This window comes from Corythoichthys intestinalis, chromosome 9 (genome assembly GCF_030265065.1).
Source record: "Corythoichthys intestinalis isolate RoL2023-P3 chromosome 9, ASM3026506v1, whole genome shotgun sequence".
NCBI classification, from domain to species: Eukaryota; Metazoa; Chordata; class Actinopteri; order Syngnathiformes; family Syngnathidae; genus Corythoichthys; species Corythoichthys intestinalis.
Genome location: NC_080403.1, coordinates 12,099,241 through 12,126,492, shown reverse-complemented (window position 1 = coordinate 12,126,492; position 27,252 = coordinate 12,099,241). Strand labels below are relative to the sequence as shown.

Here is a 27,252-nt window from a genome sequence, read left to right as displayed (position 1 = left end):
ACAGTAACAGTCACACGTCAATGTCTTCAGTTAAGACTTTGGAATTTGGGAGGAAGCCAGTGTACCTGTACAAAATCTACTCAAGGACAGTGAGAACATTCCAACTCCACACTGGAAGACAACCTCTAAACTGTAATAGTTTACAATTAGAATTACATTTTATTTGTCCTAAATGCAAAACCGCCCTCTAGTGGCCATGAGAAGCACATAGGGCTACATCTCCAAGAAGACAGTGGGGGAACTACCTGCTAGCATAAACTGCTCAATTTATGGGCAGACTACTGTACATCAATGCTGAAGGGTTCCTGATGGTCTCCGAAGAAATTTAATATGAGATTCATTTTCAAAGAGCTGTAAAAGAAAGTGCGTGTGGTTTGAGGACCGAGAGAAAGGGGCTTACTTTCTTTCCTGGCTGGATTAAACAAATTCTACACCATGAGGCATTGTGATTTCCAAGTGATGAGGTTGTGTCTCAGAAAAGAACAGAACAGAACAGCATTATACACAAAAACACTAACTCATTGATTACCACTGACAGCAACAGACAGCCAATTTATTTAAACTAGCAGGACTGTCGATGGCAGCCAAGTGGAAAACAACTTAACATTTGCGAGTTTGCTTATAGATTGATTAAACAAATTACAGTCAAGTAAGGTCATTTTCCTTCCTTAGGAAAGTACACATGGTTTTGTGCATAATTGAAAACAATAGGTCTGAAACATTTTCATTGCATTATTTTTAATAAATAAATAGAACCCAGGAATACAATTTGTAAATATTTATTGGCTTTTTATTGGATTAAAATGCTGCAGGATTGACAGTAAAGTAAAACAATTTAATTTGACACATTTTTTATAAAACCAACAAAATAGTCCGCAAAAAGAATAAAACAAAATGGGTGACCTGTTATTTTTTTTCCTTTTTAAATTATTTGTGTGAGTGATGCAACCAACCTAAAAATAGCATACTTTCATAAACCTTTAAGTATCCTACTGTATAAATAAAGCAAGAGGGAAAATTTGATATATTTTCCAAAGAACAAAGCATATTTCAATCTAGGCTATATTTGTTGTGTCCTTTGACCCTGTGATTGCCTCTACTATATGTGGAATATAAGAAATGTAAGAAATTCAAAACAAATGAAAATTTGTAAACATACTTCCACCCCTTTAAAAATAACTAAAAATATACACTGCTTAAAAAACTTAAGAGGAACACTTCAAAAACACAGCAGATCTAAATGGGGCGGGGTTATCTTGAATATCTTTTCTGATAAAGAGTAGGTGAGGTATTAGTAACAAATTGACACATAATTTGATAGAAATGAAACTGATCACCATATAGAGGGGTTAATCAAACACATCCCAAAAATGAAAGGCAAAAAATGATGCAGCAGACTGGTCCATTTTTCCAAATTGTCGTTGCAGCAACTCAAAATGATTCTCACTAGTTTGTGTGGTTGAAGATGGACCTAAACATTCTGTCCCAGAAGTGTTCTATTGGGTCTAGGTCAGGTGAACGTGTAGGCCAGTCAATGGTATTAATTCCGTCATCTTCCAGGAATTGCATCACTACAAACGATTTCTGTTTGGGGGCCGTCCCATTGTTGGTCTCTGATGCAACAATTGTGGATTTCATTAACAACAACAAAAAAACAACTAAAACTAATTAGCAAACCCCTTTGCAACTTAACTGAGCCAGATGTTTGACTGATAGGTTTTTATACTCTTGATTAAAAAGTTTTCCTTTAATTTTTTGGAGCAGTGTATTTTATATGCATGAATGTACATGTTAAAAAAAATCCCTTTATCACTCTGATAAAATGAAATCTATCGTGAACACAGAATGTCATGTTTACTAAAATGTTGTAAAACATCTAATTAAAGTTCCCACTCTGCGGCCTGAGTTGTACAGTTAAAACTCACATTTATTTCACATAAATGTATTTAAAAAGGGTAAGTATGTATTGAGATATTGTTACAGGAAGCTAGCTATAAAAGTACGGGTCCACAGACACAGCTGCTTTTGTATGTTTGCATCAGAGTGGTGGCATCTCACGGAACCTAAATACAAAAACATATTACGCATCTTTAAACATATTATATGGCTAACTCTTTAAAGCATCAATTAAATAATTTGTTGGCGGCTACACTGCTGACTGAAAAACAAAACCAGTAACATGTGACCAAATTCATTGATCACAATTGTTCAATTAGTGTCATGGTGACGGGTTACCTGAATGCCACATAAAAGTCAGATCCTCAAAAAAAGAACCTGGTTTCTCATTGCAGCAACTCTTCCCATGAAATAGGTTTGGAGAAGACCTCTCGTTCCAGCCAGAGGTCATAGTTCATTTGAAAATCCTCGGGCAGGTCCACCCGCTGCCCCAGGACACTTTGCAGGCAGTTGTCCACTGGAAGAAAGTCCGGGTTGCTCTGATTTTTGTCGTAACGGCGACTGTTGAAGCGTTCAATGTTGGCACGTAGGGCGCACTCCTCGGCCTGAAAGTCCCAGGGACGTGCATCCAGATCTGCCCAAAATGGGTATACAGTAAATCATAGCCATGGTTAGTACAAATTGTTATCATGACGGGAAAATGTTTCAATCAGGCTGTATTAATATTAATAATAACATGTGGGAAAACTAAACCACTTTAAATATTTTCTAAGGGTGTAACGGTACATGTAATAGTATTGAACCGTTTCGGTACGTGGTAGTCGGTTCGGAACGGACGCGTACCGAACGAGTTTCTGACCTAATATAACCCTTATTTTTCGAGGCTGTGAGTCGATCGGGTTACAGTTTCTTTGTGTAGATTATATTTACTTCGTTTTCTCTACCATAATGAGGACCAACACGGTAGGACAGTCCAGAAACGTCAACGGCGCCACAACGTGGCCGCCGCGAGAACGCAGTGAAACGCGGGCATTAGAGTCAATCAGCCAATGCACACCAGTCGCAGTGTGGCCGCGTGTTAGATGCGTCCCAGAAGCGGCTCAACGCGACGCACGCGAAAAGAACGGCAGAATTTATTATTTGACGCGACACGGGGCCCTCCTGTGTCAATACTACTAGCTAGGATCGGGCCAGAAGTCACTCGTATTTACGGTGGATCCAGTCGATTTTCAAACTAATATGCAATCGTAACCTACTTTTTGAGTCCATCAGATCTCTTGAGTGGTAGATCGCGGCACAGTTGACTTGTCTTTGTTGATTTACTGCTGTCCTCTCTGCTACAATAATAACCAACACGGCCCCGTGTTCAATACAAAACCATCCTACCACAACAAAACAAGTAGGAACTAAAGTTATACAACATAAAATATACAGTATAAATGAATACTACATCACATTCGTAAAATATAAACATATAATAAAATAAATAATAGCCCATTCAAATAAAATAAACTGAAATGAGGTAAAACATCTGTAATTAAATAATAAGAATAATACACACATCCTGCTTACACAATTAAATTTATTAATTTCTATGTGGCGCTTTAACTTGAGAAAATCCACCAATTAAGCTTTTGAAAACCGTTCATAAGAAAAAAAAAATGTTTCATTGAGGCATTTCATTTGTAAAATACATGTTAAAATCTTTGTCATTGGGATTGCTTTTCTCTTTAGCACAGGACTACTTCTTCTTTCTTTCAGAAAAAAAGCTGACCAATACGTGGGGTCTGAAAGGCAAATTGTTGTTGGATTATCTTTAAATACCCGCAATTTTTTGAGCAGAATTCTAGCTTTGTATAGGCTAATGTCCCTATTGTTGAAAGCACAAAAGTGTGTAATAAACAACTAGCACATTTATATTTTGCATTTTGCTTTTTTTTACTGTACCGAAAATGAACCGAATCGTGACCTCAGAACCGAGGTACGTACCGAACCGAGATTTTTGTGTACCGCTACACCCCTAATATTTTCTAGATGCATTCTTATTGGACAATGACACCTGAAACAATTATACGCATATGAAATTCTCACCGTTTCCGTAGGCCCAGTCATCATTAAGCCGATGTCGGACTTTCTGGTAAATGGCCGACATAGTTTTCATGTTGCTCTTCCGCCACTGGCGTCCAAGATATTTGGTCTGTACTTTGAGCAGCTTAAGGACATACAGCTGCATCATGGCTTGTTTCACCTTGAGCGCCCTCTTCAGGATGGGAGCAGATTTGAAGACCACCAGCATCTAGGGGACAGAGAACCTGTTAAAATAATTTGACTTTCCATGACAGAATGAGATTTTTTTAGGCATGTGTATTGCGCATGTAAATTGGTATGCTCTATTAAAGAAGGTAACATTGAAACCTATCCTGGCAAATGTTATCAAACTACAAATTGTGCTTTATTATATATTTATATATATATATATATTGTATTCATTTACACTTAACTCATTGGCTGCCACATTGCTCTTTGCACCAACTTATTTACCAGCAGTAACATTAGTTCATGAGAACAAATTATCACTAGGAAAGAGATTATGCCTCAATTTTCTTTTAGAATTGCATTTGTCCATTTTCTCTTCAGCCCAAAAGATTGTGTTCTTTTTTTATTCTACCAGTCTGTACATGCTTCACATTTACATGTATTAAAAAGTTTGGGCATACAGGTCAAAGATTCGGGCATCACAACATAAAAAAAAGAAAAGAAAAGAAAATCAATATTTAGCAGACCTTCCTTTGGCCAAAATAACAGCTTCTAGCCATTTCCTATGATTTCCAATGAGTTTGTGAATTCTTAATAAGACATATTTTGGACCATTCCTCTTACAAAACATCCTCAGTTCAGTTAAATTTGATAGTTGCCCACCCTAGACCTTCCCAGATGTTCAACGATGGGGGGACTACGCTGGCCTTACCAGACATGGTCATTGTATTGGTGAAATATCCAGCCCCAGCGTAACTTTAACCTTGTGACTGAATGTTGAACAACATTCTTAAATATATGTTCATAACTTCATATTATATGCAAACCTCATTCATTTCAAAAGATTGTCGGTAACTGGATTTGGCCACACAGCCCCGCAGCATTATGAATCAGCCACCAAATTTTACTGTGAGTCGCAAGTGCTTTTCTTGAAATGCAGTGTTTTTTCATCAAAATGCATTCACCACTTGTTATCGCCTAATAACGCAATCTTTGTATCATCAGCTCATAGTACCTTGTTCAAAAATGAAGCTTGCTTGTCCAAACGTCTTTTTGCAGCATTAGAGAAAATGTTTCTTCCTCATCACTGTACCGCACGGCTTCTCTATGTGCATAGCAGGGGTCGCGTTAACCGAATATTTTCCGTCGTTGACCGTTTTTTTAAAACGGTGACGGAAAAAACTGAAGTCCATTCGTCATTTTGACAGGTTGCAATTCACACCCACAGGGTGGCAAGTGAGCATATTAATTAGCTATTGTCTCTCTTGATGCATGACGTCGTTGGCCTTACTCGGAAAAATGTTAAGGCAACTGAGTGTTTGCCTTGCACGGCCAGACTGTTCTCCCTGTATTTTTCAAACACTGAGAGAAAAGTCTGGGACACAGCCTCTCGAGAAGGTACAAAATCAATCGACAAATCAGATTTGTTTATTTGCGTGACGTGTTCTTCACGAGCAACGTCACTCTTGCGCGCCGAAAGTCGTCTCTAGATCAACACGGATGGCGAACGGGAGGGCCGAGAATATGTTCCAATCCGCGGTAAATTCAGTTTTAAATAAGCTAAAACACAACGAGTCATTGACAAGTCTGTCTCTCGCTAGCCATGTTGAATAAACTCCGTTCTCCTCGTATGTTTACTTCCGCGCGCAAGTCCCTCGTCCTGCCCTTGTCGCTTTGCTAGCGGCACGTCTGCCCGTCGCTGATTGGTGAACTCCGCTGTCTGTTTGCCTCTTGTTAAGTGTAGAAAAGGCTACAAAGTTATGTGATTGTTTGCTTAAGATGTTCACAGTTGCTCGTTCAATGCCTTCAGCATCATTTGATTCCCACATTTGGCTGACGTAAATAGGTGAAAAGTTGGATTGCGCATGCACCGTACAAGAATGCGGATGTCAATAGTAAGAAAGTCACGGGTGGATGCACGACATGAGCGTGCGTCTAACTGTGTGTTTGTTCATTGCTGTGCGTAAATGCAAAGTGAGTATCACAAGCAGCATTCATATTTACGTAGACAATTTGTTATGATTACCTTTTGCTGTTGTTATGATAGTTCGTCCGATTGTTTGGCGTGGTAGTCCGTTAGCGTGTTGCTATGCTGCGATTCTAAAATAGCGACAAGTTGCGGCATAGCGCACCGGAAGTAGAGTGAATCCGCCTTCACAATAAGTGCCCGAAACCGGAAGTGCTTAGCTGGAGCGTAGAAAATAGTTCAAGCTTAACTTCGAATATTCCATCTACATGTTTAAATGTAATTAAGTTGAATTTAAGCAATGTATATTTATTTATTGTTTCTTTTCATGTCTTTTGTACAGATAAACCACACACACAGATACACACATATATACACACAAACACCTACTCAAGAATATAACCATTTCCACATCTACATGGACAGTTGGGATGAATGGACTGTATAAAGTTGATTTAAGAGGATTTGCATGAAAGAAAAAGGAGAAATCCAGCCACCTGTCCAAGTGCCGTGATTGCCTCTACTTTGAGTGGGCCTTAAGTGGTGTTTGGCCAACACACTGACGTGAACACAGCTAAAATCAACCTGAATCAGCGAGAATCCAGTTTTCTCCACTACATTAAGCTTATTCGGACAGAATATTAATTAAAAATGAATGAAAACTAAATACTATAGAATATGTCATTATTATCATTTTAAAAATGTAAGTGACTGGTAAAAATAGATTATGACCGGATTTTTATGACACTGTCAGTCAAAATGACAGACAACGAAAAAGTCTAGCGCAACCTCTGGTGCATAGTGTGCTGTATTGTAGAGATCACACGCTGTCGTAATAGTTCTTTGGTAGCTGTCTGTACATATTTCGTCTTTGCTCCCCCCAATATTTTTCATGGCTGGCCATTTCTGGCTTTTAAAAGAATAGTCTTTGAAGTCTTCCATTTCCTTATCATGTTCCTCGCAGTGGAAACTGACAACTAAAATCTCAGATTGTTTTAGGCTTCCCCGAAATCATGACATTGAATGAGCTGTTTTGAGGTCATTCTTCAGAGGTCATTAAAATAAAAATACAATATGCAGTTAGCCACCTTATGATTGCATGCATCTTTCAAGGCTTAACAGGCACACATACCAATTTTGGCTTCCAATAGCGTACCGCACAAATGCTATTTTTAGACCGCAAGGCTGCGTGACGTCACCATCATAAACCGAAAGGGGGTCAACATACAAACGCGCTCGCATACAACCCATGCTAGTACTGCTTGTTTTCTGCCGGTAATCTCTCCAAAAAAGAACATGCCGAGTAAACACTGCTGCTGTGGAACTTGTAGAGACCACTAGACATTACGACATATAAAGGATGTTTTCTTCATACGTTTCCTGAAGCCAAAAACACAGAGGAAAAATGTGAACAATGGATCAACTTGTGCGAACGTCCAAAAGACCAGTTTAGCGCCAGCAAGGTGAAGCCATTCACCTTCATATGGAGTAAACGTTTTGCTGGGGGCCATGGTCCTACAGAAGACAATGCTGATCCATTGCCTGCCACAGCCTGACCCGAAGAGGTATTTTTAATTATTTTTTTAGCGTGGCATTTTGCTGTGCTGCTTCTGAAAATAAAAGACCTGAAAAAAATTTAAATGGTATCTGACTTCCATTGTTGTTACCTTTTCTGAAACAACTTTCGTAAGGGGGAAATGTAAATAAATAGAATTAAGATTTGTTATTAATGAAGAAATTAAAAGTGTTTGTTGGCTGCCACTGAGTAGCATTTGCGATCGCCACACAAAAATAGCGGTATAAATAACCCCAAGAACACTCAGAGACGTAAGACAACCAGAGGATGTAATATATAAGAAAGACAGGGCAGATGGTGGTAAAGGATAGCTTGTTGAAACAGTAGAACATCATGGTCGGTGGCGTAAGGCAATGCATACAAGAAAAAGGTGTCGATAAAAAAGCTACCTCTGGATCAGGTCGGCTCTTCTTGCAGTCTTTTTCAGCCCTCGACACTCAAGCCATCTCTTTAACTGAACATTTGTATGCTCTACCACATCTTTACCAGTGAATTTGGCACCACGGACATCATTTTCAGCTAGAATTGGTAGGTTTAGTTCAGTAAACATCTCCTTCTTACACTATTTACATGCATCTAGCATGAGGGACAAAAGCAAGTTTGACCCCCTTAGCAACAGTCGCTAACGTCATGAATATGAATGAGCAAAGGTAACGTGTTACGCGCGGTACGCTATTAACCAGTGCTAAGAATTTACAGGCAACAAAATGACAAGGGTGCTCAAATCTTTGCACAATTTTGTTTACATGCATGTTGCAAATTTTTCGTCAGCCCAATACACTTAACTTCTGAAATTACTCTGTACATCAGTTGTTGTTTTTTTTAATATGTCAAAATGAAGTTGCTGATACAAACGCCCAATGATTTATGAATGAAAATAAGGGAAATTGCCACAGGTGGCAAAACTTATTCATACCACTGTAGTAAAAACAGTAAAGGTTTGATGTATGTCTGCATGTATGCCACATTCAGTGAGAGATAAATCCATAAATAAAGGCAATGAGAGTAATCATGTGACATCAAGATGCTGTGAGTGTCTCCTGACCATTGTTCTTGAGTGCTTCCACTTGGTCAGTTTGTTGAGGATCCTCAGAAGGTTAATGCAGGAAAACAAGTTTCTCCAGCAAAACTGGTTGTTGTCTCCCGCTTCCTGCAAAACATGTCATCAGTATTAACTGCAGTGGGAGAAAAATGCATTTTGTTCAACCAAAGAGAAAAATGGAAAATAGCGATGAGAACACTTGCCAAACTCTCTGCTGTTAATTCAGGGAGCTCATGTACCACGCAGTACGGAAAGTCCAGCACTGAGATGCTGCAAACCATATAAAGTAAAATTATAATACAATTTAATCAGGTTCTACGTTTTTTTTTGTTTAAGGAAGTACCTGTTTTTAGCTGTGATGTAAGACATGATGTTCTGGTTGAAGAACTTCAAAATGAGGGGGATGCAATTGGCAAACACTAAGTGTTGAGCCATATACTCAAACTAACAAGACAAAAAATTCTTCATCATTAGTCATATTTAATTGACTTAAAACTACATTTATAACTCACCATATTTGCATATCACACAAGTAACACTGAACAAAATGTACCTGGTAGATGTGATTAAGTTTGAAATGTTTGAGGAGCAGCAGTAGGATGGCAGAGATTGCCTTCACAATGATCTCTTTGTGTCGATTGACATCAACACCGAGTTTCATGCTCTGCAACACAGTGGTCCTGCAACAGGACCAATCCCTTTTCCATCAATGTGTTTCATTATTAGGCCAAATAACTTTTACCAAAAAAATGTTTTTACATTGCATTATGTATTTATATTATGCTATGGTGCAAATGTTTCTAATATTTTTACTTTTGCCACACAGAAACAATCAAATTATCCGAAACGCTTCTTAGGAAGATTTTCTTATGTATTAGTTTCCACTTCTATTGGATTGCTACTAACAATAGAAAGGTGTCCTTAGCAGGAATGCCTAGAAAAAAATATGCATTACTTACGGCATCTCCTCCGGCAGCACATCTGCCAAGATGTTGATGGAATCAGTCTTGGCTTTAGACGTCGGAGCTGCCGCAAGGAGAATCTTTAACAGAGCGATCTGAATACCCGAGAGAAAGAAAATTGATGTCAATTATGCATTGTTAACTGCTTAAAAGTGTTACATTATTAAGTGGAAGTAAACTACGAAATATAATTTAAGGGGAGATGCCTTGAGTTTCACACTTCAAGTGCATGTAAAAATTCCACACAGGGCTGTAAAAATGCCAGATTTTTGTGATGGGGAAAAAATTTGATCAATACATACAATTTTGTTTGAAAAATCCACCTTTAAAGGGATCCTCGGATAGAAAGGCTTGTAGTTCTTAAAAGACAAACGTTATTATGAGTTAAAATAATTTGATATTGAAACCCCTCTTGATGTTTTCGTTTTTATACAATTTGTAAAATCAGTTAACTAGTAGGTCGTCATTGTTGTTAACGGGAGGTGACGTCACATGGTTACGCTGCCGCGCTTTCAGAGTATGACTCTAGCGACATAAACATGTCATCTGTTCAACTTTTTTAATTTGAACCCGGGAGAAACATTAACGAGCATGACAGCACTATCAATATTTCACAAAACGACCAGCTAAAGCACAATGAACAGGAAAGATGGGATGGGATGAGACGAGACGAGAGTAGGGGGAAAAAAACGGTGTTCTGCCAGAATCTGCTACACCAGCGAAACGTCCTACAAGAGGCAAACTTTACACCCAAAGTACTATGGTGCGCTTTCAGCTTGTTTTGTTTAGATCCATACAGAGAGAACATACTAAAGATGCCTAAAGAAAATACTTCAACATAGTAATATCATTTAAGGGTGGTTTAAATATGTTAAGCGACTAATGTGGTCAACAGATCAACCATCCTGCTTTAAAGCAACCAAAGGAAAAAAACAATGCTTAAAAGTATGAGAGGGAAACACATGCATAAAGTATTTTGAGGCAATAAAAGGGTAATAAAAGACTCAATAAAAACACAAATAGTAATTACTCGCCGCTTTTAACCGATGTGCGCATGTGTTGGATGTCTCGCCGCGTAGAAGGAATTGGAGTAACCCGGCAGTGTTCGTCGAGTGACAGTGACAATGTACGTCATCACTCCGAGCATCCATTGCAGGTATAAAAACATGGCGCCCTCCGTAGGTCAAAACATGTACATATTATAGATTTTTAAATTAATGGCAATATTTTATTTGTTTCTAACAACATTTTTTTGCTAAAAGAGAACAATAGTGGCTTATTAGAAATTCAGTCTTTAAGTCCGAGGTTCCCTTTAACGTGACCTTTACTGAAAACTAGGGCTGTAGCTAATTACTACACTGTCTTTTTTCTGTTTTTTTTTTTTGGTTGTTTTTTTTTAAACTGATTCTCTTTTTTGGTCAAAGATTTTACATCTGTCATCATTTTTTCCCTCTATCCTTTAGTTTTCATGCCATTGTCATTTTTGACATTCTAATATTAGTGGTATTTTATACAGATTCTTCATATATTTTCACCATTTTAACTTTTCAGTCCTTAGCATATCTATACATTTTTTTTGAATCGTCAACATTAGCTTGTCATAGTAGAGTGATTTTTATCATATTGGAGCACTGCAGTATACCAAATCACATTCTCCCTATTGTTGGTATTTTGCCTCCGCAGTTGTCTAAAGCATGACAGAACAGGTAAAATTTTCTACATATTGTTATTATGGGGCCTTTTTTCCCTTAAGTGCTGGCAATATACTGTATTTGCATTGTTAAAAATATCATCTTGCAATTAAATGTTGATTTGGGGAAAAAATAAGAGCTTACAGGAAAAAAAAAAAAAAACTTCAGATTTAGATTTAACATGGCAACATTACGTAAGAACAGGTGTTTGTATCGAAGTAACAATTTTTCCGTTGACCAGTGCATAGCAAAAATGGTGACAATTTTTTATTGGAAGTCTGCTGTGAGAGCACTGACCATGTACTGAGGTAATGTGGGTAGGATTCCCTGATAGAGCAACTCTGTGGCACACATCTCCACTTCCTCTTCTCCCTAAAGACCAGGAAGCACATATACACAAAAACAATGCTATCATGAGCCAACGACATATCAAGATCAAGAGGTTCTTGTCCAGCAGGTTAAATGTTATTTCTAAATGCACTCACCCCTGATATTGGTGTTTTCTGAAAGTCCTCCTCCTTTGCAATCTGAATCTCAGCTATGGAGACATATTTGTGCTAAAAGGAATATATGGTGAAATTGCAGAAGAGTTCAAAAGCTGAGGAAGATTTGTATATAGCGATGTAATACCTGCTTTAGTGTCTTGATGCTCTCGTGAATGGGCCTGGGTAAGCCAACAACGGTGTCTGTGTCACTGAGAAACACACACGGGAAGGTAGTGCCTTTAATGCAGCTATTTCCATATACTGCAAAAAAAAGCTGATGTTATTGCGCTTACCTTCCAAGTGTGTAACCTATGAATTTACTTCGACTCGACTCAAGGAAATTTTCAATGTCCTTTTCCCTATTGATAACAATGAAATCAATTTATGCAGTTAAAAAAAAGCATTGTCAATATCAACTGAGAGTGTAATTTTGACATACCTGACTTTAGGGGCCCACGGCAACCCTTTGGGGAAGGACACCCTCTCTGATGGAGGATGAGGGATGAGTGGAGGCATAACTTCATCCCTTTCCAATGGGAAAGTCTCGGCTTCCATTGAATTGTCATTGTCATCATTTTCGTCCTCATCCTCACGGCTGTCATCCGCCTTGTAAGGGTCCTTTTCATTGAATGCGTCCAGGTTGTCTTGTTTAATCAGTGACTGCATGGAAAGAAAGTAGGTGAGGTTAACCCTTTATCAGGCAAGTGACTATTTTTGCTAATTTAAAAAAAAAACTCATAAAGACCTAGCATCCACACATGTGGATATTGCATTTTTTGTCATGTAGGGCACATTATTATTATTAACATTTGGTGTGCAAGTGTGGCCTACATGACCCAAAATGTGATGTCCGCATATGTGGACGGCAGGTCTCAATTATATATAATTATATGATAAATATTTTTCTAACTTAATAAATTGTCAATAAAACAGAAATACAGTCTGGCTAGGGCCCCCGATAATCCTCTTAAGTCCCCCCCACACCCCCAAGAGTATTTAATTCATTACCAGGCATTAATAATGTTAGATGTTCAATTCATGTAAACCAGGGGTGCTCATTGGTTCGATAACCCCATATGTTGCTAACTAGAGCTGGGAATCTTTGGGCACCTAACGATTCGATTACGATTACGATTCAGAGGCTCCGATTCGATTATAAAACGATTATTGATGCACCCCCCTCCTTTTTTTTTCTCTCTATTTTTTTTTTTATGTTTTGTACATTAGTTCCAAAATTGTTCAAAAATACTCTTAGGCTAAACCACACTACTATTTCAGTATCAAGTTAACATATAGCAGTAAACAAATATACAAAAATAACATTAAATAAAAAACTCCAGTCCCCATTCTGTATCAGCAGCTTTAAACTACATTCAATTAATTTAATGTTGTGAATCAACCATTAAATTTGTTAAAATTGCTCCCGTTATTCCATAATTTCCCTTTTGTCTACTTTTGACGTGAAAGTTTTAAAACTATTTTAAAGATAGATTCAAGTCAATATTTTACCGATTTAGGAGTATTTTAGATAAAAAGTTAATTAGGTTTGCTTGGAAGGTTCGCTACAACAGCCTTGCAGGGAAGTGTACTGCTTTAAGATGGCGGCCGTTTATAACGCCCGCATCTAGCTTTTTGTAGATGTGCTGCTAACACTACCAAATCTATATTGCATCTAGTCCTATATAAATGATATCCACCGTAACATTATATGGATGTACTTTGGAGCAGCTTTTCGGCAGCAGTCAGGTATGTTGTTGTGTTTTTTTATCTCGTTGCATGAGTTGAGCTAGAGCTGTGAGTTGCGCATTGGCATTACCCTAGGGGCCGGGTAATGGGAAGCATGATGTTTAGCTACTCTCGCTCCGTCCCGTCCCGAAGACCAAGCGGCGCGCTGAGTGTTGTGTACTTCCGCTTTACTTCGCATATTTCAATAATCAGAATTTGGATGTTTGTGAATCGTTCTCGAATCTTCCACGGCCGAATTGCGAATAATCCAAGAATCGGAAATTTTGCACACCTCTATTGCTAACACAACATAATTTACTTTTTATGCAACAATCTACCCGCATTTGCATTGCGAATGACTGGTAGACCGTGACTGACGTAATGAGCACCCCTGATGCAAGCAGTAAGGGCTGGCTGTGAATGATCGCTGCCAACCTCTCCCGGTCAAAATGGATTGGAGGCTAGCACTGTTACTGGTAGCCAATGAATTAAATGAGTGACCAATAGGGGGTTAGTAGTTAGGATGCACCGATACCAGTATAGGCCGGGGGTGGGGGATCCAACACTAAAACGGTGGTATAGGTATCGGCGAGTACAAACAAATAGGGCGCCGATACCATTTACCGGTCCAGTATTATAACACTTGACCGCCTTCTTTCTCCTGATGCTCACTACACTTTTTTTGCTGTGTGATCACACGTGATCACTTTGCATGCCAAGCAGCTATCGCTATTGACCTGCTCCAAACCAATGAGAGCAGGCCAATAGCCGGTCTTACTGAATGCCGGGGCAGCTTTTTCGTATGGAGGAAAAATACACAAACTAAGGGAAGAAAATGTCGGCGTTCTGGAAATATTTGAGCATAGAAAGATCTCCGTCGAGTACAATGGCTGCATGCAAGATTTGCGGCCTTAAAGTTTCGTGAGGTGGAATTAAATCCGCCAGTTTTAATACCTCGAATCTGTGAAAACATTTGAAGACAAAACATGTGAACGAACACTAACAGTTTGAGGCTGCAACAGCAGGTCTGCTATCCACAGGAAGGGGGCTGGACCGGAGCAACAACCCCTGGTAAGGTCACTTTGTCTACTTTACTTTTATTGTCTTTTACTGAAAGAAATGCCACAGTAATTTGAGACCGGTTTCAAAAGTAGGGTAGCCACCTTTCAGAAATAGAAATAAGGGATGCCTCCCTCACGCCCAAAGCCGTACAGGCGATGAAAAAAAGGGACACCCCGAAACTCCTAAAATGCATAGAAATGTTTATATGTTTATATATATTCCATATTGGTTCAATAAGGAACACAACTTTCAATTTCCAATTCGGAACGACCCTTATTTAAAAGGACGGATGGCAAGCCTTGAAGAGGTAAGCAAAGTAAGCTAAGCTGCTAAGTGTGTGTGTGTGTGTGTCAGAGAGAGTCTCACTCATCCGCCGTTTGGATTTGTGCGTAGCTATAGATGGAGTTATGTTGCTGCTGGTGCACAAAGAGGGAGGCTAATAGAGAGACAGGATGTTGTGGTCAATTATTACTCAATTATTATTACTTCCAGTATAATTTCATGAAAGTTGCACTGTCTGGCCTTTGAGAGCCAAAACTCGAGGTTTAAAAAACTTTATTGAGTTCATTCATTGTATTTTTACTTTCTTGGTGTTGGGCTAGTACTATACACTTTTTAATTTCACGAATTTAGCACTATTTTGGCCTTTGAGAGCCAAAAGTTTATTTAACTATTGTCACCCATACCAGGTATTTTTCCTGTTTCACAATGGTAAGCAAGCAAAGCCAAGATGACAAAACGAAGCAAAACAAGCAAGCAAGCAAATCATTTTAAACGAAGTGGTATCGGCCGATACTGCACAGCAAGGTATCAGTATCGGTATCAGGGCCAAAAAATGGTATCGGTGCAACACTAGTTAGTAGGTCTGTAGGATAATACAATTAGCATTAGGGCTGCAGCTATTGAATATTTTAGTAATCGAGTAATCGACTGAAAATTCTATCGATTAATCAAGTAATCGGATAAAGCTTTTTTTTAGGTAAAGAGCTATTATAAATATACTTTAGAAAAAAAGACATTTAATCCAATATTGAACCATTTTCAGTCAATCGATGTCTTTATTTTTGATGTACATTGTTGAAAACAGCCAACAATTGCATCTAAGATGTGATTAAAAAAAAAAATCACTGCTTTCACTCAAAAAACTTCTAGATCTTATAAAAAAAACATATTTCTTACCTAAAAATGTAATTACGCTTGATAACACACATCACTTGAAAGCTACGTGTTTTTCCCACGTGTTTCAGTTTAATTTCCATTTGTGTCAAGCTATTTTTAAGTTATTAGTTAGTCTAAACAATAAGTACTGATAGGATTTTGAGTTTTTGCAGTGTTCAAAATAAATGTTTGATACCTGCTGTATTGGAGCACATTAGGGACCAGTGCTACTTGGTGTTTTATTCAGCAATGACTACTGAGCTAAAACTGACAGTTAGCTTTATTATGTTTAATTTTACACCCTCATCACTCTACAGCGCTGTTTTTATAGATTAAATAAAGCCTGTATGTAAGACACCTTAGCCAAGCATCGACAGTGGTCATAATCAATAGAAACCTAGCCCTCTGAAGGGCTAACGTTACGTGAGCGAGTGACAGTAACGTTATATTTATTAGCGATGAGAAGTCTACTGCTAAAAGATGGCGGCTGTTTACTAACGCTGCCCAGACGCGGCCGAGTCTGTCATTTCGCATCTAGTCCTAAATGCATGCGATATCTATGAGACGCATCGGACACTACCTGCTACCACACTAGCATCCAGCGGGCGTACTTTTTAGCAACGTCGGCATATTTTGTAGCGGCTGTCGGCTGCGGTAAGTTTTTTTTTTTTTTTTTTTTTTAATTGCTTCTCCCTCTACGTACGCCAGTGCGTTGTCCTGCATTAAAAGTAGTCCGGGCAAAACGTGATGCTTAGAATTGGCCAAATTAAACGATTCATCGAGGTGAATAAAATTACTCGGATCAGATTTAAACTCTGGTTACTCGAGTTGCTCGAGTATTCGTTTCAGCTCTAATTAGCATCAAATCTATTTTGATGACGGACACCTTACTGAATGAGGGATGGTTTGACAAGAACATCACACAAACGTTCTTCTTTTTTCATATTTTCAGTGTTCACTGTCCCTAGCCCTCGTCCCAGCAACGACAAGTACCTTGTGTTCACGTCGCGCCCTTTTTTGTTGCTGCTCTATGAGGTCGGAGGCTGAGGCAGGAGGGGAAGCCGCTCTCATACTGCGTACGACCCGAATGCTGTCCTCCGGCAAAGGTGGAAGACCAAGCTTCTCACGCTTATAGACCTTTATGGTTTGAAGTTGCTCAAACCCTCCGAGTGTAAACTGAAAGAGAGAGAATGAGTTCCATGACTCAATCAAAACTCTGGATGTGATTATTTTGATACATAAGCAATATATAGCGCCTTTCCCTCACCAGTATGCTCTTCCACAGCAGCAGCAACACCTTCTTCATAGGGAAGTGGGGTGCATGGCCACTGCAGAACTTGGTAACCATCCCAAACAGCATGACTGCAATTGGCTCGTTGTTGTATAGGGGAGAACCTGGAATGGATATTGTTAAATTCAAAAAGTCCATTAATAAACATTTGTTTCAGTCTACGATCACCACTCTTCTATTAGCTCTAACTGTAGCAACACCTAACATTATGCCATGCCAGCATATTGTTCTTTATCAAACCTACCCAGTTCCGCTCTAAACGTTTCCCTGATAATTCTCCATTCGGCCAAGTCAGCTGGGTCGTCCTGCTGAATGGTTTCTACCATCAGGTACATGATGTTTAGCAGCACCCTGAGATCTGTGCTATCAGCAAGCGAGATGGCCGGTTTTCTGACAGCACTGCTACAAGCGGCACTATTGCTGAGGGACAGAAAAACATCATAGTGAAAGCTTTCTTTTTACATATGCACCAATGTTTTTCTTTCATTTAACAAATTCATTGCCTACTCAATTTCCATGTTGAGCAGTTCTACCAGGGCAGAAAAAGTCCCCACTTCTAGAAGTAAGAAAATGTTGTATCTCATCCAATGCTGGACTTCGGCCTCAGAACTGCACTCGCCAAAGGTTCCTACATGAAAAACAATGTACCCCATATTAACACAAAACAAAACAGGCTTAAGTTGGTACTTTGGATAGATTTATATATGAGCCAATCAATCAGAAAACTGACCTTGCACCATGTAAAGAATGGCTCTAGCGACCTTCAGCCTCTTCTCGCGAGCTGTCACCTCCAGTCCGTCCAGCAGCCGCATGGCATGCGCCCTGTGATGAGGTGCATCAAGCTCTGTCCACTTCTTATCACACACTGAGTCAAAGTCGGAAACAAAGGAAATTCGAACAAAAATAAATTTCTTTCTTATGTAACAAGCATTTGAGCGAGCAGATACTTGAGCATTTACCATGTGTTCTGAAATCCTCCTCAAAACATTTTCTATTGAGAGAGAATTCCGGCCCTTCAGTATAACTGTACAGTTCTAGAACACACAGCACGAAGCGCACAAACATTAAGACATGACACTCCACAGATCCACGTGACAAAAATAGATAAATCACTTACCTGAAAACTCCGCAGCCCACTTGTCTGTATCGGCATATTCAAACTCCAGGTCTGGTGTCTCAGACAGGCCCTATATACAAAAGTTAAAATGTGCACCATTAAAACAATTTATAAATATAATAAAATATTGAGCGTATACATTATACTCATAGTCAACTACGGAATAGCCGTGGCTGACTGACTAAATTAATTATTCAACACACGAAGTAAATATTCCAAATTACACTCATTACAGATAAATTCTTGAACATCAAATTTGAGCATTATCGTCACAAAAGTGATTAAGTAAGAAGAAATTTTCCAGTAATGTAAAATATTCCAAAACACATATATATTTCTTTAATGATTGAGTGCTGGTTTTGTTCATTAACTCACTTTACAACATGATATCACCCATGAAGCACATGCAAGCATATGTGCACACATACACATGCGATGTCTGCTTCCAAGTCTAAATTTGTATTATCAGACATCACAAACCATGAACGTACACCTTAAATTGTACTTTCTGTACAAATGTATTATAACTAGAGTTGTCGGATAATGACTCTTTAACCGATAACAGATACGGTGGGGCAAATAAGTATTTAGTCAACCACCAATTGTGCAAGTTCTCCTACTTGAAAAGATTAGAGAGGCCTGTAATTGTCAACATGAGTAAACCTCAACCATGAGAGACAGAATGTGGGGAAAAAAACAGAAAATCACATTGTTTGATTTTTAAAGAATTTATTTCCAAATTGGAGATGAAAATAAGTATTTGGTCACCTACAAACAAGCAAGATTTCTGGCTGTCAAAGAGGTCTAACTTCTTCTAACGAGGCTCCACTCGTTACCTGTATTAATGGCACCTGCTTTAACTCATTATCGGTATAAAAGACACCTGTCCACAACCTCAGTCAGTCACACTCCAAACTCCACTATGGCCAAGACCAACGAGCTGTCGAAGGACACCAGAGACAAAAGTGTAGACCTGCACCAGGCTGGGAAGACTGAATCTGCAATAGGTAAAACGCTTGGTATAAAGAAACCAACTGTGGGAGCAATTATTAGAAAATGGAAGACATACAAGACCACTGATAATCTCCCTCGATCTGGAGCTCCACGCAAGATCTCACCCGGTGGCGTCAAAATGATAGCAAAAACGGTGAGCAAAAATCCAAGAACCACACGGGGGGACCTAGTGAATGACCAACAGAGAGCTGTGACCACAGTAACAAAGGCTCCTATCAGTAACACAATGCGCCGCCAGGGAATCAAATCCTGCACTGCCAGACGTGTCCCCCTGCTGAAGAAAGTACACGTCCAGGCCCGTCTGCGGTTCGCTAGAGAGCATTTGGATGATTCAGAAGAGGACTGGGAGAATGTGTTATGGTCAGATGAAACCAAAATAGAACTTTTTGGTAGAACCACTTATTCTCGTGTTTGAAAAAGACAGAATACTGAATTGCATCCGGAGAACACCATACCCACTGTGAAACATGGGGGTGGAAACATCATGCTTTGGGGCTGTTTTTCTGCAAAGGAACCAGGACGACTGATCTGTGTAAAGGAAAGAATGAATTGGCCATGTATCGAAAGATTTTGAGTGAAAGTCTCCTTCCATCAACAAGGGCATTAAAGATGAGACATGGCTGGGTCTTTCAGCATGACAATGATCCCAGACACACAGCCAGGCCAACAAAGGAGTGGCTTTGTAAGAAGCATTTCAAGGTCCTGGAGTGGCCTAGCCAGTCTCCATATCTCAACCCCATAGAAAATCTGTGGAGGGAGTTGAAAGTCCGTGTTGCCCAATGACAGCCTCAAAACATCACTGCTTTAGAGGAGATCTGCATGGAGGAATGGGTCAAAATATCAGCAACAGTGTGTGAAAAGGTTGTGAAGAGTTACAGAAAACGTTTGGCCTCCGTTATTGCCAACAAAGGGTACATAACAAAGTATTGAGATGAACTTTTGGTACTGACCAAATACTTATTTTCCACCATGATTTGCAAATAAATTCTTCAAAAATCAAACAATGTGATTTTCTGGGTATTTTTTCACATTCTGTCTCTCAGGGTTGAGGTTTACCCATGTTGACAATTACAGGCCTCTCTAATATTTTCCAGTAGGAGAACTTGCACAATTAGTGGTTGACTAAATACTTACAGTGCCTTGCAAAAGTATTCGGCCCCCTTGAATCTTGCAACCTTTTGCCACATTTCAGGCTTCAAACATAAAGATATGAAATTTAATTTTTTTGTCAAGAATCAACAACAAGTGGGACACAATCGTGAAGTGGAACAACATTTATTGGATAATTTAAACTTTTTTAACAAATAAAAAACTGAAAAGTGGGGCGTGCAATATTATTCGGCCCCTTTACTTTCAGTGCAGCAAACTCACTCCAGAAGTTCAGTGAGGATCTCTGAATGATCCAATGTTGTCCTAAATGACCGATGATGATAAATAGAACCCACCTGTGTGTATTCAAGTCTCCGTATTAATGCACCTGCTCTGTGATAGTCTCAGGGTTCCGTTTAAAGGCAGAGAGCATTATGAAAACCAAGGAACACACCAGGCAGGTCCGAGATACTGTTGTGGAGAAGTTTAAAGCCGGATTTGGATACAAAAAGATTTCCCAAGCTTTAAACATCTCAAGGAGCACTGTGCAAGCCATCATATTGAAATGGAAGGAGCATCAGACCACTGCAAATCTACCAAGACCCGGCCGTCCTTCCAAACTTTCTTCTCAAACAAGGAGAAAACTGATCAGAGATGCAGCCAAGAGGCCCATGATCACTCTGGATGAACTGCAGAGATCTACAGCTGAGGTGGGAGAGTCTGTCCATAGGACAACAATCAGTCGTACACTGCACAAATCTGGCCTTTATGGAAGAGTGGCAAGAAGAAAGCCATTTCTCGAAGATATCCATAAAAAGTCTCGTTTAAAGTTTGCCACAAGCCACCTGGGAGACACACCAAACATGTGGAAGAAGGTGCTCTGGTCAGATGAAACCAAAATTGAACTTTTTGGCCACAATGCAAAACGATATGTTTGGCGTAAAAGCAACACAGCTCATCACCCTGAACACACCATCCCCACTGTCAAACATGGTGGTGGCAGCATCATGGTTTGGGCCTGCTTTTCTTCAGCAGGGACAGGGAAGATGGTTAAAATTGACGGGAAGATGGATGCAGCCAAATACAGGAACATTCTGGAAGAAAACCTGTTGGTATCTGCACAAGACCTGAGACTGGGACGGAGATTTATCTTCCAACAGGACAATGATCCAAAACATAAAGCCAAATCTACAATGGAATGGTTCAAAAATAAACGTATCCAGGTGTTACAATGGCCAAGTCAAAGTCCAGACCTGAATCCAGTTGAGAATCTGTGGAAAGAGCTGAAGACTGCTGTTCACAAACACTCTCCATCCAACCTCACTGAGCTTGAGCTGTTTTGCAAGGAAGAATGGGCAAGAATGTCAGTCTCTCGATGTGCAAAACTGATAGAAACATACCCCAAGCGACTTGCAGCTGTAATTGGAGCAAAAGGTGGCGCTACAAAGTATTAACGCAAGGGGGCCGAATAATATTGCACGCCCCACTTTTCAGTTTTTTATTTGTTAAAAATGTTTAAATTATCCAATAAATTTTGTTCCACTTCACGATTGTGTCCCACTTGTTGTTGATTCTTGACAAAAAATTAAAATTTTATATCTTTATGTTTGAAGCCTGAAATGTGGCGAAAGGTTGCAAGGTTCAAGGGGGGCGAATACTTTTGCAAGGCACTGTATGTGCCCCACTGTATAAGACGGTGTTTTTTGCATTGAAATAACACTGAAAAAGAGGAGGTCGTCTTATATTCGCAGTCTAGACATTATACCCATTCACGACACTAGATGGCGCCAGATATTATTAAAGCGATGTTCTGTCATGACAGATCTCAGCTACTCTTATTAGTTTAACAAGTTTTCATTATTTTATTGCAATGTTTTTCCTTATTCAGATTTGTTTCAAGACTACAGTTACAGTTAGACTTCACTTTGATAGTTAATGCAGTTATTGCAATTTTGTTGTTTTATCACAATAGAGTGGTTTATTTACATTTCAAAAACCAGAAGCCATTCATTTACGAATGTGATTGCACTTTAGTTTACATATTTAAATGTTCAGATATTAAGATTTGAATGAGACCAAAATAACATGCTTTTTCTCTAAAATATTCTGTTATAATCATTTGTTTCAGATGTACTGTAATTATTTTCTGTATAAACATTGATTTGGTGTTCAAAAAGGCTTTTTTCAAACTTGAGTCTTGAAAAAGAGGGGGTCGTCTTATAATCAGGGCCGTCTTATATTCGGGCCAATACGGTAAATATTCAGTGAAAAAAAATAAAATTACTTTTCTTAGTGACTACTTCTTTCTGATAACGCAGTAGGTATATGTGATGAGTTTATAATTCATTATTTTTCATTTATTGTTCATTTTATTTGTGCACCATGAATGCAAATGGTCTTTGCTCACTTAACAAACCCCAAGCATCTTAGCTTGGAGACATCTAAAGTCATTCTAAGCATACCTACTGTGCTACGTTGTGATCAGCACATGTACAAAAGCTGCAGCCTTGTACATTAGCTCTCAACTTTTTAGCCAATATTCAAATTGGCGCAATACCAATGCGATTTTTTTCCAAAATTAATTTATCAGAAGCTTTTATCAGTCGATATTGTTGGGTGACCATTAATATCGGACGACTCTAATTATAAGCCATCATTTACCATTGCCATTATGTTTTTAGCAAAAATAACTAATTCATACTCAAGAAATTACAGTTATTGTTGTCAAACAACTAATTTCCTGTCGCAATTACAGTCTTTCTGCTGTTCACATTTAGACAACACCACGCCATGAGCCAACAATTGAGCAGCTTTGACCAGGATTAGCAAAGTGGCTAAAGACCGTACATGTGTTTTCGGTGGGTTGGAACTGAGACAGAGAAAGAAATAGTAGTGGATGTCCTTGGAAATGTATTGATCGATTCCTTTTGTTGTTGTTATACAGTGTGTTTTCTAACATACAGTATTTGGTCATAGGGATATCTAATATCAATTTTAACAATCTTGAGAGATTTAAGTAATAGAACTAAACAATTAAAACTGGAAAAAAAAAAGTTTTTTTTTTTTTTGTGCAATTTTCTGTAAAATGTAATTTAAAATAAATGCAATTTCTGTTGAGGAATAAATTAGGACACCCCCACATTCAATGCCACTTAAAATGGCTAAAATCACACACAGGGCTATCAAATCAGGTGCACATGATTAGAACACCAGTGTTTTGAAGGAGGCTTGCCTTATTTAAACCTCATATTTAGTTTGGTGTGCCCTTGACTGTTGAAGTGAGAGAAAACACCATGGTGAGAAGATTGTTGATGCTTATGAGTCTGGTAAGGATTTCAAATGATCTCAAAAGAAGAGCCATTCCACTGTCTGGAAAATAGTCTACAAGTGGAGGACATTCAAAACAACTGACAACATGCCAAGGTCTGCCCGTCCAAACAAGTTCACCCCGATAGCAGACCGCAAGATGCAAATAGAAATCTCCCAAAACCCTAAAATGTTATCACGGGACCCACAGCAGGCTCTTGCTACTGTTGATGTGAAAGTGTATGCCTCTACAATCAGTAAGAGACTTCACAAGTTTAACCTTCATGGGAGGAATGCAAGGAGGAAACCTTTGCTCTCCAAGAAGAACATGAAGGTCAGACTGTAGTTTGCCAGAGTGAATGTAGACAAAGACCAGGACTTCTGGAATAATATTATTTGGACAGATGAATCAAAAATTATACCCAATACAGCATTCCAGGAAAAGCACCTCATACCAACTGTGAACCATGGAGGTGGAAGTGCCATGGTTTGGGGATGCTTTGCTACTGCAGGGCCTGGCCAGTTCACATCATAGAATCCAGTATCCACTATGAATTCTATTGTGTATCAGAGGGTGCTTGAAGAATATTTGAGATCATCTGTGAAAAAATTAAAGCTGAAGCGAAACTGGACCCAGCAAAATGACAATGAACCAAAACATAGCAGTAAATCCACCAAGGACTGTCTGAAAAGGAAGAAATGGAGAGTCCTGGAATGGCCGAGTCAAAGCGCAGATCTTAATATCATTGAGATGCTGTGGGGTGACTTGAAACAGGCTGTACACACAGGAAACCCCTAAAATATCTCACAGCTGAAAGTATTCTGCGTTGAGGAGTGGGACAAACTTTCTTCAGACCGATGTCAAAGACTGGTAGATGGCTACAAAAAGAGTATAACTGAAGATTATTTCAGCCAAAGGGCCAACTAGCCATTAGGTGGTAGGGTGTCCTAACTTTTTCCTCAGTTAAAATATGCATTTTTGTTGATATATTTGGTTTAATGAGTAAAACAATGGTATTTTTTGTTGCTTACCTACAATCAAATCACTCTCTTTTCCAGAGATAAATAAAAACAACATCAGACGATGATATGTGAACATTTCTTAATAAAGAACTGAATATTTCATGGGGCGTCCTAATTTTTTCACATGACTGTATGTTTTCCGTTCAGCCCCTCGTTAAGGATCAGATTCAAAGGTTTACACATGGTGTAAAATGCATTTTGGGCTACTTCCTAAATTATGCGCGAATCTCCCTGACTTGTGGTGAGTCGTGGCTACAGTGACAACATAGAATTTTGACAATGTCAGAAATCAAATGGGTATTTATTGCGTACACAGCACTCATAAACATGTGTATGAGTCAGATTAGAATAAATAACAACCACCCACTACAACGTCAGACAACCAAGTTAGTCGTTTTAGATGGGTTAAAGCTATAACTATTGAGCGTCCGCTTGCGAACATGAAAACTGTTTTGACAGTTGCCTGTGTCATGTTACAAAACAAAGTGACAGTACAATAAATTCAGCAGTCATTGAATACGATCATTAGGAAAGGTTCCGGCGAGGTTTAAGAACTCTTAAGTGTGACAGATCATACTGAAGCTATCCTGGAAAAGCTAACGATGTTGCTGTGTACAGCAAAGTAATGGCCTCGTCCATCGATGGACTGATTGAAATACAACATGCGTGTTCATACAAACGGCTCGTGCGTGTGTACACATACCTCTGAATCCTTTCTCTGGTTGCGTGTGAATTCTCCCTTACTCTTGTTTGGTAGCATTGCTCTCTGTTTATTGTTTACAGCTAGCCCACCACCGTTGCCTCCGACCTCCATTTTTGCGAAGCTACGGTGTTTTCTCGCGAGACGAGCTCTCATCACGAGACTAACGTCGGAATCAAGCGTTTATTTTTTTATTTACGCCACAAAATTTATAACCACAGCTAAAAATTTCGCTTTTGTTTTTCATATAGGGTGAGTCAGAAGTTATCAGACACATTAACCCCTTCAGGATTAGTGGTTTAAAATAACTAATCATTATTGTTTTGTTTGTTTTTTGTTTTTTACAATTTTTGGATTTATAAATGGATAAATGAATACCTTATCAAATTTAAACACAGAAATGGACACTACTTACAACCCCAAGTAACACTCTAGACTTTATTTTTTTCATAGCACTTAACTCATCCCTTTGTCAGTACGTGATAGAATTCGCCCACTCCCAGTCCATTCCCAGTCCAAACGGATTGGATGTCTAGCGCCGTCAATGGCATCCAGTTAAATTAGTAAGGGTTTCAAAAATATATACATATATAAATTGTGCATTAAAGTGTTAATGGCAAGGGGGTTTTTTTTATATACAGTGCCTTGCAAAAGTATTCGGCCCCCTTGAATCTTGCAACCTTTCGCCACATTTCAGGCTTCAAACATAAAGATATGAAATTTAATTTTTTTTTTAAGAATCAACAACAAGTGGGACACAATCGTGAAGTGGAACAACATTTATTGGATAATTTAAACTTTTTTAACAAATAAAAAACTGAAAAGTGGGGCGTGCCATATTATTCGGCCCCTTTACTTTCAGTGCAGCAAACTCACTCCAGAAGTTCAGTGAGGATCTCTGAATGATCCAATGTTGTCCTAAATGACCGATGATGATAAATAGAATCCACCTGTGTGTAATCAAGTCTCCGTATAAATGCACCTGCTCTGTGATAGTCTCAGGGTTCTGTTTAAAGTGCAGAGAGCATTATGAAAACCAAGGAACACACCAGGCAGGTCCGAGATACTGTTGTGGAGAAGTTTAAAGCCGGATTTGGATACAAAAAGATTTCCCAAGCTTTAAACATCTCAAGGAGCACTGTGCAAGCCATCATATTGAAATGGAAGGAGCATCAGACCACTGCAAATCTACCAAGACCCGGCTGTCCTTCCAAACTTTCTTCTCAAACAAGGAGAAAACTGATCAGAGATGCAGCCAAGAGGCCCATGATCACTCTGGATGAACTGCAGAGATCTACAGCTGAGGTGGGAGAGTCTGTCCATAGGACAACAATCAGTCGTACACTGCACAAATCTGGCCTTTATGGAAGAGTGGCAAGAAGAAAGCCATTTCTCAAAGATATCCATAAAAAGTCTCGTTTAAAGTTTGCCACAAGCCACCTGGGAGACACACCAAACATGTGGAAGAAGGTGCTCTGGTCAGATGAAACCAAAATTGAACTTTTTGGCCACAATGCAAAACGATATGTTTGGCGTAAAAGCAACACAGCTCATCACCCTGAACCCACCATCCCCACTGTCAAACATGGTGGTGGCAGCATCATGGTTTGGGCCTGCTTTTCTTCAGCAGGGACAGGGAAGATGGTTAAAATTGACGGGAAGATGGATGCAGCCAAATACAGGAACATTCTGGAAAAAAACCTGTTGGTATCTGCACAAGACCTGAGACTGGGACGGAGATTTATCTTCCAACAGGACAATGATCCAAAACATAAAGCCAACTCTACAATGGAATGGTTCAAAAATAAACGTATCCAGGTGTTACAATGGCCAAGTCAAAGTCCAGACCTGAATCCAATCGAGAATCTGTGGAAAGAGCTGAAGACTGCTGTT

The 27,252-nt window shown here is 39.1% G+C and overlaps 1 protein-coding gene across 1 annotated transcript; it reads right to left on the bottom strand.

Moving 5' to 3' along the window:
* Positions 1 to 755: 755 nt before the first annotated feature.
* Positions 756 to 25,527, bottom strand: strip1 (striatin interacting protein 1). Its single transcript, XM_057846824.1, has 20 exons — positions 25,363 to 25,527; positions 18,228 to 18,297; positions 18,070 to 18,144; positions 17,841 to 17,975; positions 17,618 to 17,738; positions 17,355 to 17,530; positions 17,087 to 17,214; positions 16,813 to 16,995; positions 12,314 to 12,534; positions 12,168 to 12,233; positions 12,020 to 12,083; positions 11,875 to 11,946; positions 11,687 to 11,761; positions 9,696 to 9,793; positions 9,290 to 9,416; positions 9,080 to 9,180; positions 8,940 to 9,006; positions 8,740 to 8,844; positions 3,988 to 4,192; positions 756 to 2,530 (listed from the first exon to the last, which is right to left on the bottom strand). The coding sequence occupies exons 1-20, from the start codon at positions 25,513 to 25,515 to the stop codon at positions 2,283 to 2,285; spliced, it is 2,490 nt and encodes an 829-aa protein (XP_057702807.1). The 5' UTR covers positions 25,516 to 25,527; the 3' UTR covers positions 756 to 2,282.
* Positions 25,528 to 27,252: the final 1,725 nt, after the last annotated feature.

Excerpts from the sequence above, each read along its gene's own strand:
- strip1 (XM_057846824.1), bottom strand. The coding sequence starts at position 25,515 with ATGAGAGCTCGTCTCGCGAGAAAACACCGTAGCTTCGCAAAAATGGAG. Across the intron at positions 17,976-18,069 it reads GGAGGATTTCAGAACACATG|TGTGTGATAAGAAGTGGACA; the intron begins GTAAATGCTCAA and ends ACTTTGACTCAG. Across the intron at positions 12,535-16,812 it reads GGGCGCGACGTGAACACAAG|TCACTGATTAAACAAGACAA; the intron begins GTACTTGTCGTT and ends CTTTCCATGCAG.